General features: G+C 37.2%; 1 protein-coding gene across 1 annotated transcript; it reads left to right on the top strand.

Moving 5' to 3' along the window:
* Positions 1 to 36: 36 nt before the first annotated feature.
* LOC107082129 (glycoprotein-N-acetylgalactosamine 3-beta-galactosyltransferase 1-B-like) lies at positions 37 to 9210 on the top strand. Its single transcript, XM_015370643.1, has 4 exons — positions 37 to 386; positions 612 to 875; positions 6204 to 6868; positions 7188 to 9210. Exons 2-4 carry the CDS (start codon positions 659 to 661, stop codon positions 7476 to 7478), a joined length of 1173 nt encoding a protein of 390 aa, XP_015226129.1. The 5' UTR covers positions 37 to 386; positions 612 to 658; the 3' UTR covers positions 7479 to 9210.
* Positions 9211 to 15026: the final 5816 nt, after the last annotated feature.

The raw sequence follows: 15026 nt of genomic DNA, 5'->3' as shown, positions 1-15026 counted from the left end.
TTTTTTTTTTTTTTTTTTTTTTTTTTTTTTTAAATAAGGAAGATATCACACATCAGTTAGATGTAAGTTCCTGAAACGACGTGGAGTCTATCTTAACTTTTGGGTTTCTTATGATCTTTTTTCGTTGAAGCCGAACCGACAAAGCCACCTCCTTTTTTTCCCGTTAGCTGCGCAGCTGCGACGGGACTGCTGAATAACTAAAGAGCGAAGTTGACGCTAGCAGAGTCGCTCAAATAACGGACTAGCCTGTTAGCTTTTCCCAGCTGCTCCAACTCGAAGCAGAAGTCAACCATTAACCGGACATCGTTATCGAAATGAGTTTCATTCCATCTGGAGTTTATTCAGTTAACGGTTCGGGTTGCTTACTCCTCTCTCCGTGACGCTAGGTGAGAACTGAGCTTGTTTTTTGTTGTCTTACTTTAGTATGGCTAACTGTTATTGCTGGTAGATAAAACGCTGCGCCTTTTTTCAGAATTTCCGGAGCCGAAACGGTAATGATAGCTTCGAGATTGTAATCCAACTGTTATGTTTCATTTACTACTGCTGCTGAGTAAACCACACCTTCAAAAAAAAAAAAAAAAAATCTATCCCTTTTTCCCTCCCTGGTTTAGGTTGGGCTGCTGCCACTCTGAATTAACAGCCGAACATCTGGTCCAGCATGAAGGCCATGGGCTCCAGATTCTCCTTTTACGCTGGTTTCGTGGTGGGAACTCTAACATTGTACGTGATCATGCGGCAGATGTGGTTTGAGAGGAGCCTGCAGGTCAACAGCTATGGGCAACTTAGTGACCGGCAGCAACAGTTGGACCAAGATATGGGGGTATGGAAGAAGGAGAGGTCGGCTCTGTTTAACCTGGATCACCCTCATCATTCAGGTATATGTTGCATCCAGTTGCCTAAACAACAACCTAATATTTCCCATTATCCTCACTTAGTAATTGGCATTATCCCGAATTATTCTATCCTAAAAATACAGAGCAGTTTATTTAATGTCACTATAAGGAAGCATTCACTTGAATTGATTATCTTTATCACAATAATTAAATTAATCCATCTATTTTTTTCTCAAATTTGTTGCTGATAGGTATAGAAATCCCTTTTTTTTTACGTGTTTTGTATAACAATCTTGAATATTACGTGCATTACTAATGATTTTGTTAAACTGATGGATCTTGTGCTTAAGTATCGGAGGTAGATTAAAGTAGAGGTGCAGAACTAGCAGTGGAAAGTGGAAGTGGAGCTGCACCATAAAAGTCCTTAAATAGTATGTTTGGTTTTGTTATTTGCTGAAAAGGTGTGGGTGAGTTTGTTCAGTAGTTTCAAGGTCCATAGAGAACACCATGGTTTAATAGTAGGCTAGCATTTCCATAAACAATTTAAAATAATATTTATAATGCAATCTGACATAACAATCACATACATTTGTGTATTTTTGTTTTAAATTTGTTTAATAGACAAAATTACACCATTAATGTTTCCTTTGACTAATTAAATTGTAAAAGATTATCTTAAAGGTGGGTTCCCAAATCTACAGTTATAACTTTGTCATTTTGGATTTTTTTTTTTATCAGTAAACGTAAATAGTTTAATTATATGTTTGTCCCTATTTAGAATTAGAAGGTGGGTTAGAAGGGAAGCATTTTGTCTCTTCTTTAAATTTTCTTAATATGGATGACTTATCAAAGTATTTACATAACCCTACGGCAGATCTTTTTGCTTTTGGGACCATAACTAAAGACCTTATGGTGGGTTATTTTTTCGTCCTTGTAGTACTAGTCAACACAATCTTCTCAGGATATGGTCAGGAGTTTGACATCATGTGCAACGCATGAAAAAGTAATACAATGATTACAAAAAGCAGGGAGGTTCTGAAACTGGTAATACCTGAATGTCTTACTCTGGTACCATTCTCAAGAGTGTCCTGTTAAAATATCTGGCAAATTGATCTGAGCATCTGATGGCATGGAAATTTACAGATGAGAGCTATGTTCGCTAGAAACAAAATTCCTTGATGAGGTTGAAATGTGTTTGGTTTAAAAGGAACAAAACAAACAAAAAACCCATCCAAATACAGTTTGTAATGGCACAAAATAAAATCATCGGATCATGATATACATTTTTTTTATGTAGGCTTTTTTAAGAATATAAATTCACTGATGTGCTGTGTTTTGTAATTTCCCTAAAACAATCAAGGGACTGTCTTGGCTGTTTGGGCACTGAATAAAAAAAAACCAAAAAACAAGTCTAAAGTTAATTTCTTGATATGTTAAATGAACCAAAGAACCATTTTTCAGTTTTCGCTCAGTTCCATGTCTGCACGCATGCTCGGATCCGTCTCTGCTCACGCTCGACCTGCTCTCTCCGCGCTCAACACCAGCTTTGCGCTCGGCTGTCTCTCCGCTCGCTTGACTCTATCTCTGCGCTCACGAATTCATAAATGTATGTAAATAAACCACACCATCAGCCAATCACGCCCAGCTTTTTTCATCCAATCAAAGTATTCATTCCAAATACTACACCCGGTTAAATGGGAGAAGAAAAAAAAAACACAATCAGGGAATGAAACAATTCTTTTAGTTATGCGGTCAACACTCAATTTGATGGACAGCAGATAGTACTATAAAATATCTTGAATTATCTCAAATAAATGTCAGTAAAACAGTTATTTGATCATCACCTCATCCACCTTTTTTTCTGCTATTGAGATGGATTTGATTTAGCTGTTAAATAGAAATTAGGAGGATATTTCAGATTGAAGTATGGTTCAACAATATTTAGATAAAAATATTTTAGATATGGGTAAATTTTTAGGGATGCTTCAAAATATTCCAATATTAGGAATGGTGTTTCTTTTTAGTTACAGAATTTAATTTTAAATCAGGTAAAATAATCAGTGTTGGAATTCAGCCTCCAAAGGAGAAATGTTTGTGATCATATTAGCCTTAGAATGGATTGAAGAAATTGTTCCATTAAGAAGTTTAATTTGCTCTGATTCTAGTTCAGCGTTATAGTCATTTAAACACAATGATTCAGTCAGCAGACAGTAGGATATATTTGCTTCAATCCCGATCCAGTTGTCTGCCAACCGCCATATTTACATACATTTATGAATTTGCGAGTGCAGAGATGGAGTCAAGTGAGAGGAGAGACAGCCGAGCGCACAGCTGGTGTTGAGCGTGGAGAGAGCAGGTCGAGCGCGAGCAGAGACGGATACGAGCATGCGCAGACATGGAACTGAGTGCGACGACAGTGTGTTGAGAAGAGTTTTTCAGAGTTGAGCGTGCGCGTGTGTTGTCTCACTGCGTGCTCGGATTGGTTCCTGCATGCTCAAACCGAAGGCACAAATATCCGTCCACACAATACCTGCTCGACACTCTGGAGCCGAAGTATTGCATTGCACTCATTGCACTGATTTTGTGCAGTATTTTTTGATGTAAGGCCTTTCAGAATTTATAACGCAGGGACATTATTTTTCAGTGAATGAGGTTTTCATAGGCCTAGGTGGAGTACAACTTTTCTACTTCTGCTATTTGCTGTTGTTTCTCAAATAAAAAGCATAAAGATATTACAGCTTTCATTGATTTATTTCAAATTTGAAACATTGTCTAGCCTGTAAGGTAAAAAAAATAAAATAGAAAATGAACCAATTAATCTAATCAAATTGTATTGTGGTGTATTCTTGAGTATCGAAAATAATCGAATCGTTGTACACATTCATGTAAGCATTACTTCTAAATTGCAGGACATTTTTTAAAATTCCAGTAATTAAACTCAACGTATAGGAGTAAAATAAATGTTTTGGTATAAAGTTTGTCTGTTAAAACAACCATCACCTATCTCTGGGAAAAAAAAGTTTTGCATGAGGTGACAAGCCCAGCCCTATTGATGCCTCAAGGCAGGAACAAACAGATGGTGTTTATGTTTGGACAAGGTTCCATCATATAGCTAAAGAGACTTTCTGAAATGCATCCTTTTATTACAGTCCACGATACAGGGGTATTAATACATTGCTTGACACTACAATGTTCAATAATAATTGTAATTAGCTTCTGAATATACCATTTTCTGTATTTAAATGTTCATAATTGTGTTCAAGAGCGGCATCGTACCAGAGAGCTGAAACATTTTTATCACATTTTAAATATGTTTCAATTACGCATGATATAAGCCAGCAGTTAATATATTTTTCAGCAAACAATCTTTTAAAAAAATAAAAGGCAAGGGCTTCAATCTGTGAGTTTCAGGTTTTGCTTATTAAAAACCTGAAAATAATGGAATGTAAATCACCTAAACACACCCATGCTTGCTCTGTCTTTTAAGTCATGCCTGAGTTGTTATGAGTTTATGATCATTATAGAGGGAGTGTATGGATACATGCTAAACACCTTTTTTGTGGTGGCTTAAGTAAAAGAAGGACTTAAGAGCTGAAAAAACATAAACATGCATATTTGTTTTTCAGTGACTTAATTTTAAGCATATAATCAGGACCTGGTGTGTTGAGCTTTGTTCGTTTTACACATACAGAGAGCTGCAAGATTATCCCTTATGTGGATATGGATCATTCTGATGTACAGTGGGTAGGCTACAGTATTCAGACCACTTTTTCACTCTTTGTTTCATTGCAGCCATTTGCTAAAATCAAAGAGTTAATTTTATTTTTCATTAATGTACACTCAGCACCCCATCTTGACAGAAAACAAAAGCAACAAATGCTCATAAGTATTCAGACCCTTTGCTGTGACTCATATTTAACTCACATGTTGTCCATTTCTTCTGATCCTCCTTGAGATGGTTCTGCTCATTCATTGGAGTCCAGCTGTGTTTAATTAAACTGGTTGGACTTGATTAGGAAAGGCACACACCTGTCTATATATGGCATTACAGCACACAATGTATGTCACATAAGCATTCTTTGGTCACTAGGACTAAATATAGTAAGTCTTCAGTTGCTGTAGTGCTGGGATTGTAACCTGCATTATTACACATAATTCATTTGCTGACTTTTATACTTTTTGTTTCTGTTCTGTGGCTTTGCTATACTAGTCATTTGTAACCTTTGTTATCACTATTTGTAGAAGTTGGTTTTGATCTGAGCCACCGCCCTGAGCAGAGATCTTTCCTATCAGCGTTGTTTATGACAGCCATTTGCATTTTAGCTATACTATATGTGATAGTTTTAGTCGACTAAAGCTTGAAAAGGTTTTATTCTAATTTTAGTCAGTTTTATGTTGCAAATAAAAGTTAACCTTTACAAGTTCTAATAACAACCAGATTCCTTACCAGACTGACAGCTCTAGCCTAGATACAACTACAATTTGCCCCTTTGTTACCACTGCTCAGGGGTCAAAGTAGATTGACCCCTGAGTAGATTTGACTCTGGTCAAAATACAATATTATCACAAATTGCAATATCACTATATACTGCGATATATCAAATTGAATGTATAGATTAAAAAGCAATGGCTGAACATGTTCATCAGACTATATTGATCACTTAGATATTTTGGTATCTATATTGTTTAGGGTCAGAGTCAGTACAGTGAACCCTCGTTTATCGCGGGGGTTACGTTCCAAAAAGAACCTGCAATAGGCCAAATCCGTGAAGTAGAAACCTTTATTATTTTACAGTTATTATACAATGAAATACTCCATAAAACATTGAAATCAAGGACCAAAAACTTCTTACAGGCCCAAGCATTTGTTTAACAAATAAAGGTACTGTATAAAGGTTTGTTGTTGTTGTTTTTGTCGTTTTGTCCCTACATTTTTTGAGGTAAAATGTGTAGTTAAAAAAAAAAAAATCGATACTATAACTGAAACATCCATTTTATATCAGGCAGCCACAAATCCCAATATATCGCCAAATCAAATTTTTTTCCCCACACCCCTACTGGTTTGACAGGTGACTGAGCATGATTGTCTATTTATGCAGGAAAATGAAATGGATTTTTACAGATGTTTTGTCAGTTGTTGGCGAAAGATGAAGAATACAAATGCAAACCACATTTTTCAGATTTTGGTTTATAAAAACCTGGATGATTTGAATGAAAATTCTATAAAAAGCATTTGAGTTTGAGGTTCTACAGTGACAAAATATATATGAGCGTAATGTGTATGTTTTTTGTTTTTTGTTTTTTTTGTCTTTTTTTTTTTACTTTTCTAAAATATGTACAAAATGTAAATGCTTTCTGTCTCCTTCGAAGGTGAGGACAGCCGCATGGCTGATGAGCTCTACAAAAAGGTGCGTATCCTTTGCTGGGTGATGACCGGCCCCAACAACCTGGAGAAGAAGACTCGCCATGTCAAGTACACATGGAGTCGCCATTGCAATATAGTTGTTTTCATGAGTTCCGTAGATGACCCAGACTTCCCCACAGTGGGACTTGGCACAAAAGAAGGCCGCGATCAGCTGTACTGGAAAACGATCAGAGCCTTCCATTACGTCTACGAGCGTCACGCCAATGAGGCAGACTGGTTCCTCAAGGCGGATGATGATACCTATGTGATAGTAGATAATCTGCGATGGGTCCTTGCGAACCACACACCAGATGAGCCAATTTACTTCGGGCGAAGATTTAAACCTTACACCAAGCAGGGGTACATGAGTGGCGGTGCTGGATACGTACTGAGCAGAGAAGCCCTGCGGAGATTTGTGGAAGGTTTTAAAAACAAAGTGTGTACTCACACTTCTTCTGTTGAGGACCTGGCGATGGGACAGTGTATGGAGAAGGTTGGGGTTCTGGCAGGAGACTCCAGAGACACTTCACAGAGGGAGACGTTTCACCCCTTCGTCCCTGAACAACACCTCACTGCCAAATTCCCCAAAAGCTTCTGGTACTGGAGCTACTGCTACTACCCCATCTCAGAGGCAAGTTCAGCTGCTTAAGTGCAAAATCTCTTAATTCCAGAGTTGTTAAGGTGTTATGAAGCATAGTTAAGAGCTAAAAGGATAAGGTTATGTTGACTGAGGTACTTAGATGTTGCAGTATTTACACTTGATAGTGGTTGTTACACTCCTGTCTTTTTTTTCTTATTTGGGGCAACCTTTGAAAGCCTTAGATTATTTTCCCTCTACTTTAGTTCATGAATATAATTTGTAACTTCCTATGTAGATGCATGTATTATACCTTCTTTTTTGATGACATATAACCAAATTCTTTTCATTTCAATTTTTTTTTGTTTTTCAGGGTCCAAACTGCTGCTCCGATGTGTCTGTGTCTTTCCATTATGTAGACGCTGCCGGCATGTATTTGTTGGAGTACTACGCCTATCACCTGCGTGCCTTTGGATACAGATACCGTTATCAGCCACCCACCCCAAAGACTTACAGAATTGACCTTTCAAATTCAGAGGATTCTGCCGAGAGACTAAAAGAGAAGACTTCTGGGGGGAAGGAGCCAGGGAACACAGAGGATGGATCTAGAGTTCATCAACGTCAGGATGTGGATGGTAAAGACCCTGCTGCCGCTGTAGTTTGATAATCACACAGACTTACAGGTTGAGAGAAAATGTGTTGGTTTTTTTGGGTGTTCACCCATTCATTGTGATAATCTGGGCTAGTAGAAGTAATTTGATCCACCTTGATCTTTGGTTTCTTCCACTAACAAGTGCATTCCCTGAGGACTGTGGAGCTTTAGGACTGACTTTAAGTCAGCTGCGACTTCAAGACTGTTTTTCGGGCAGAGATATTCTTTTATTAATTTAATCATTTTATTTTTTAAGTGGTTTTAAAATTGTGTTTTTTGAAATGTGTCTGTCCTTCATGTCTGACCTCATTCCTTGTGGTGGTTTAACACCTGCTCAGAAAGGCCTGGTCTTGTAATCTAGGTTGGATGACTTCTTTGTAAATTCAAAGTAACTGAAGTCATGTTTGCATTTGGCTTGTTAGTTTTTCACATGAGCTACCTCTCAACTGGATGCTGGCTGTGTTTCAAGGCCTTTTTCCACTGAATGCAAAGAGTAAACGTTTCTCCTGAGTGGGACTCAATTTTGATGAAAGAAATCTTGTTTGCCTAGAAAAAGCAGTGGTGGTTTTACTGAAATTCTTTTTTTTTTCAAAGCTGCTAAATCCCACCCATTGTTCTGTTCTCACCATTTTAAGTCCTTTTGAGGAGATGCCTCTCTGAAATGACTTTACTTTATGCCAGCCTCCAGTATTTTTTCTTCAGCTGGTCTTTGGAATTTATCAGGACATTTTCATTTGTTTCTGTCCACATTAATTGATATCGGGTACTTTGTTTTTTGGGCTGTGACGTTCAAAATCTTTGTTTTGACAAACAGGGTTTTTAAAACTTATGCCAGTGATGACTTTGCACTTGGCAAAGCAAAATGTGTTAAACTGCAGTTAAGTTATGATGCCGTCCTTTTTCTAAGCCCAATCTGGTAGTAAAATTAGTTTGATGATCTGTTGTGTTTGAGTAAAGTAAAAAAAAAAAAGATTTCCAAACCACTAACTTCAATATTCCAGCTATTGGAAGAAGACCATAAAAGGCTGAAATTATAATCTACAAAATGGCCTTTTATTACACGCAACAAAAGCAGAATTTACTGTTATTTTTTGTCAAAAGGTTCTGTTCCAGAGCATATTTCTGTAGTACACTATTCCCACACTTTTCCACAGGCCAGTTAATATGGGGCGTAATGACTATTAATGTAAATTTAATCCAACCAAAGATTCCTACAGCTGAAGGTTGACTATTCTCTCTATTTATAGCAGTAAGCCTTTTTGTTAGTTTAATTGACCTGTTGAACAGGTTTAATCAAAAAAATGTCCATCAGGTTTTTATCAAAGCAGAGAAACTAGATTGACAAGGAAGTGGTGTATCAATTAATCATCTGTAACAAAGAAAAAACAGTCTAAACCCACTAAAGCATTAGTCTTGAAACTGCCACTAGACGCAAACATGCATTTGTAAACACGTGTTTACATATCAAGTTTCCCACATCCTTCTCCCCGAACTGACGCATAAAGAATGTGCCTTGCAAACCGAGAATGTATGAGCCATGAGCTACACACACAAATTTGCACTGTGATGTTACAATGGGATAAAGAGGGTGGAGATGTTTTTTTTTTATTCATCCTTGCAATGGGTTTTATTTTTTCTTCTTTATCCTTACGTTTTAAGGGGCTTGCAAGCTGTTTTTAGCAGTTTCTTGATAACTAATCATTTGAAATTTGAAATAAATGACAGAGTGTTAAAGACCAAGCGGGAAAAAAAAAACAAAAAAAACACAACAATGTTTGAATTTTTATTTTTTTTTATTTAAGCCACTTTTAAAATGTATTGAATGGAAACCTTGTAAACTAGGTGTTACAACTGTTTATTGGTGCGCAAAACCAGATTCGATCCGCTGTTTCTGTTTTTAATTGGAGAAGTTTATAATTTTATAGTATTGTAACAGTTTCTTTAAAAAAAAATTGAGTTATATATCGGCTCTTGTTTGTTAATTGTTTTGTTATCGGAGGAGTGGGACTCTTCTGTTCTTAGACAATCTGGTCAACATTAAGGTTTTTCTCAAAGGGAAAATGTACATTGCTGTGTTGATTGATGTTTAAAATGTGTTTTTGTTAGTAATGCCATTTAAATGTGCAACTTTTCTTTGGCAGTGTGAGCACAGAATACGCGTGATTTGGTTGTGAAAAGGTACTTTAATCACTATGAATAAATTCATATTTTACTGTACTGTTGATTTTATACATTTATTTTCCATAAGACATTACAGATGTCGTTTAGGCATGTTTTCCAATGTTGTTCAATACAAGAAGTTAAACAGGGTCTTCCTCCCTCTTTGGTTGCGAACACTGGGATTCTTCATCAAATAGAGCGGGGTTAAACACGGATGTTTGACGGTCTTATCAGAGAAGGTTGGCTCCTATGGAAAGGCAAATATGGTTTAAAGCCCAAGCAGCAGGAGATCAAATCTGTTTATTTTCAGGGAAGATTTAAGACTTTTTTTTTTCTTTACCTCCGCTTTCCACAGTCTGAATTTAATCCAATTCTTCAATGCCTGTGTGGATGGACAGCCCACTCCTGTCGCACACAACAACAAATGAAGTCAGCAATTAATTAGAAAATAAGCAATAATTATTCAGTATTACAACATGTGGAGTCTCTTATAAATGTGTAACTAAAACATTGAAATTTTTCAAAATTAGTAAATTTTTGGTTTTTGAAGGTAAAGAAAAGAGGAAAAACAGGTTTTCCCTTTTTGAAGGTAAAAGAGGAAAAACAGGTTTTCAATTAATTCTGACAGCTTCACCCTGGGAAAGTCAACTAAATTGATCCGTTTTTATAGATCCAGATTTTTTTAGAGATCATTACAAAAGAAACAGTGCTATGAAAACCAATATACAGAGAAACTGGTCAGAGAGATACGATGGCTTGCAAAGGTGTTTATTTTACTTTAGCTTTTCCAATTTTTGTATCATTACAACCGAAAGAAAAAAAAGTCGTACAAAATTGAGAAATGGAAACAGGTTTATGCATGAATTGTATATTTTATTTCTGCAAATATAAACCTGGAAAGGATGGGTGAAAGTATTTAGCCCCATGAACCAATGCTTTGTAGAACCTCCTTTTGCTGAAATGAAAGCTGCAAGTTTTTAGGGTTATGTCGCTACCAGCTTTGTACATCTAGAGATTGAAATTTCTGCCCATTCTTCTGCGCAAAACAACTTAATCTCAGCCAGATTATATGAAGAGTGTTTGTGATCAGTGCTTTTCCGATCTTGCCACAGATTCTCAAATTTGGTGAAAGTCAACTTTGACTTGAATGGTGGACGTTGACTGCTCCATTCTAACACCCAACTATGTTTTGTTTTAAACTGCTTCATTTTAGTCCTGAGGCCTGAATCACAAATCAGGATTACTTGGGTTAGCGAGACAACTTCAGTTTTAACCCCGATTTTCTGCTACCACAAAGCTGGATTCATTCTTAGCAAGGCTACTCACCATCGTAACGAACGCTGAAAGACATATCTGCTCCAAGGCAGGTTAGCTTTCACGATTGATCTGAATCCTAGAAAACGCTCCACTCAGCAGCTAATCAGTTTGCGGAACAATGACATGTCCTTTCACTGAAGACCCATTGTGATTCAGATTGAAAAGAACTAAACACATCATAATAAAAGAGCTCACATATATATAGCAATTTTCTGACACAACTCAGAAATCGGGATATTTCACTTAGATGAACCATTAATATAATGTAATCATGGCATCATCTTCCAGCTTTATGGTAGCCCAAACATTATTGAACTAAAAAGTCAAGCTAAATAGAGGAATTTATGTTTTTCTCTTTTATTTTTATTTGCTCATAAGTTCTCTTCACTTCAGAGGGGAATGTGATTAATGTGCAGTACAGAGATGGGGATGCAGACTGTGTTAAATGCACATTTACACATGAGCATGCCTCCAGCTTGTTTGACTTTTCTTTGAGACTGTTTTTTTTTTTCTCCCCTTTTTATTTCTGTTAGATACATTTTTGTTCCCCACAGGGGAAATCCGGCACTCTCATGATTGTGATTGGTCTGCTACCTTGAACCCGCCCCTTTACACGTGTGCATTCACAGATTAATGATCAGCTCAGGCTGGCGAGAATTAGCGAGTTAATAACCAGCTTTGTGGTGCCTCTATCCTGATTACTATTCTTTTGAATTGGATTAACTGGATTTGCAGGGAGTAAACCTGCTAGGTTCAGCTCGCTTCATAGTACAGGACCTTGGCTTTATGTCTAGTGTCGTGGTCCTGTTGGAACGTAAACCTCTGCCTTAGTCTTTAAAGATCACCATGTTTTTGTGTCCATCCATCATCCTTGCAGAGAAGCATCCCCAGAACATAATGCTGCTATCACCATTCTGGACAGTGGGGATGGTGTGTTCAAAGAGGAAGATCTCCACTTTACATTGTTTTGGATAAAAGTTCAGTTTTTGTCTTGACTGATTAAAGCACTTTTTTCCACTTTTGATGTTTGCCCAACATGGCTTCTGGAAATTTGCCATCTCTTATGCTCTTTTTGCAATAGCTTTCTTCTTGACTCTTACATAAAGATCACCTTGTACAGGGCATGACTAACAGTTGTCCAGTGGACAGATTCCTCCACCTGAGCTGTAGATCTCTACAGTTCATCCAGAGTCACCATGGGCCTCTTGACTGCATCTCTGATCACTGCTCTTCTTGTTATGTCTGTACGTAAAGCCTCGTCTTGGCAGGTTTACAGCTGTGCCATCCGCATTTCATTTCCAGATGATGGATTGAACATCATCTACCTCTGTGAGATGTTTAAAGCTTGGAATTTTTTCCTGCTAAACCTGTTTTAAAGTTCAGTCTGGTGTGTTGCTTGGACTTCATAATGCTGTTTGCTCACCAATATTTTCTTAACCTGTGTTTGTTTTGGGATTTCATTACCCACAGATAGACTTTAGTTATTAACAAGCGTCAAGCAACTTCTGAAAGTAATTGGTTGCACTTAGAGAAAAGGGGCTAAATCCTTTTACATACTTACAAATACCTTTGTTTAAAACCACGTATAATTTTCCCTCTTAATTCAGAATGGTATACTACCTTGTGTTAGTCTTTCGATAGGATTCCATAAAATCTGTTGATGTTTGCGGTTTCATTGTGGAAAAAAATGTTTAAACAACCAAGGCAATGGATACTTTTTGCATGTCAGTTTAAAGTATGGTTAAGATCTTTGCATTAAATATGTAGCCTATCACTCTGCAACCCATTGTTAAAGATAGGCTCTGTGTATGCACCTTGATGCTCTATCTCTCTGGTTCTTTTCCCTAAAAAAAAAAAAAAAATCACTCGGGACAAACTCTTTTAAATAACACTTCATAACTTACATGTATTAAATAACCAGGAGACATGATAACAGATTATGATAGAAATTGTAATCTTACTCAGATCAGAGAAATTGTTTAGAGTTTACAGAAGCAGCTGTTCCCCTCCGTGCTCACCTTTAAGGAAGTGGCCCCGATTAACTTTTAAAAAGGCATTTAATACATTTCCAGTCTGCTACATTATCTGATGTTACATCATACATGTTAGCAGATGATTAGACATCCATGTCTCCTGCCTTATCAAAATATTACACTTCGTTCACCGCTCTCATTTCTTTTCCAAATCTTTGCCACCAACAGAATGAAGATTATAACTGTATATCCAAACAGAGGAACTTTCTTAATTAGATAAAACATCAGTTCTGACACGTAACAGGCAGACGGTACCAAGGTGTAATAAACTTAGACATCTTCAATGATAATTATTCTAACATTCACGTGTGTAGACTGTTGGTTGGATTGTAATCGCTCCTATCTCCCACTTTTTTTTTTTGTGACTGAAAAAAAAATGTGGAAAGAAAGACATGATATTGCAATTAGTAAGTTTTTCTAAATCATGCAGTCCAAATCAGGTAAAACACATCTGTTAATTCCAAAAAGCATGGTTATCATCCTACGCTGACTCACTGGATAAGCTGAGCATTCATTAGAGCAGTAGCTCAGAGACTAACTCTAAAGGAGCTGCAGAGATCAACATGTCAAATGGGAGAGTCTGTTGACAACGCAACTATTAGTGAGACATTTGTGGAAGTATGCTAAGAAAAATGGTTGAAAGAAAGCCATGTGAGGTGTAACAGGTCAGCAAGAATGTGATTGCCATAATCTGCACAAGACAAAGAAAATCTCCTTCAGACTTTTTTTTTATTCCAACTTAATTAGATTAAAACATAAGATTGCAAGGACACACAACGGTTTTGTCACTTGAGTTTAATGGTTGGTGCAAAAGAATACTTACTGAATGCTGGAGCTGCATGTCTTTTTCCCATTAGACCCACAAAGGTATCGTAATCAGCAGTATAAAACCTCTTCATTAATGTACTTTCAGTTCGCTGGAAGCAGGAAAGTGTGAGGTAGTTACTAAGGGCCGGCCATAAGTGTTCACTTTTGAAGGAAGCAAATATGTAGTGAAACAACAGGCTTAGAAATAAAAACTCCAATTTACCTTTTTCTGTGGTTCATAGATGTCTCCTATACTCGAGCAGTTCACAGGAAACAGGATAAGGATGCACAAAACAACCAGGGAAGGTAGATTGCAGCAGCTTCGACTGACCTCCATTTCTCTGAAAAAAAGATGATAAAGTGTTAAAAGTTAATATCTTAAATGTAAATATCTCTCTGCCAACCGCTTCCAGACCTCTGGACCCGACTTTAGGCTTAAGTTGGTTACTCTAACATTACTTCATCAGTTTTGTTTATTGCTGCAGTAAATGCAATTGTAGCGAACATCATATTGCTTCTAATTTTGGTCACTTCTGGCTTAAGGAAATCCAGGTCCTAACGCGCTCAAAAGGCAATGTCCGGACTGGGAGATACGTTTGGGAATGCTGACATTTATTATGCACACACACTGAATGCAATCCAAATTCCTTGGTGGTGGTCTATGGCAGCATGCAAAGGAATTGTAATGATCATTAGGTGAAAATAATGAAGCAAACCAGTATATAAACAGAGAGCGGTAAAAAACGTGTGACCTCCCCACACCCTTCACTCACTGTCCTTACCTTGAGACTGAAATGGATTTCATCCACAGCGCCACCAGTGTTAGAGCAAGAATATAGATCAGAGAAACAATTTGCATACTAACCAAATACCACCACCTAACCAAACCAATGTATTGAAACTAAATAAAACAGACCCAAACTATTCCCGAAAACAGAACAGAATTTATGGCAGTTCTGCCATAAATCATTGCTATAGCAGCAATAAGTTCAATGTTCATCAAAGTTTATCTCCATATGTTGTGTCAGCATGTTTTGACCTTACTTAGAGGGTCAGCATGAATAAAACTAGAACAATCAAACGGGCATATCCTTTAGCTTATTTGGTTTTAAATGAAAGGGTGTGCCTGTTATGCTGAACGCATGTAGTACACATAGGGCCGGATTTATCAAGATCCAATTTTGAGTGCAGTAATTTGCGCTCGCAAACTGGAATTTTGCGCGAGGGGCTGAACCATGGTTTG

Source organism: Cyprinodon variegatus, unplaced genomic scaffold, assembly GCF_000732505.1.
Source record: "Cyprinodon variegatus isolate N-32 unplaced genomic scaffold, C_variegatus-1.0 Scaffold47, whole genome shotgun sequence".
Taxonomy (NCBI): Eukaryota; Metazoa; Chordata; class Actinopteri; order Cyprinodontiformes; family Cyprinodontidae; genus Cyprinodon; species Cyprinodon variegatus.
The sequence above is the reverse complement of the archived record's forward strand: the minus strand, read 5'-3'. Positions and strand labels throughout refer to the sequence as shown.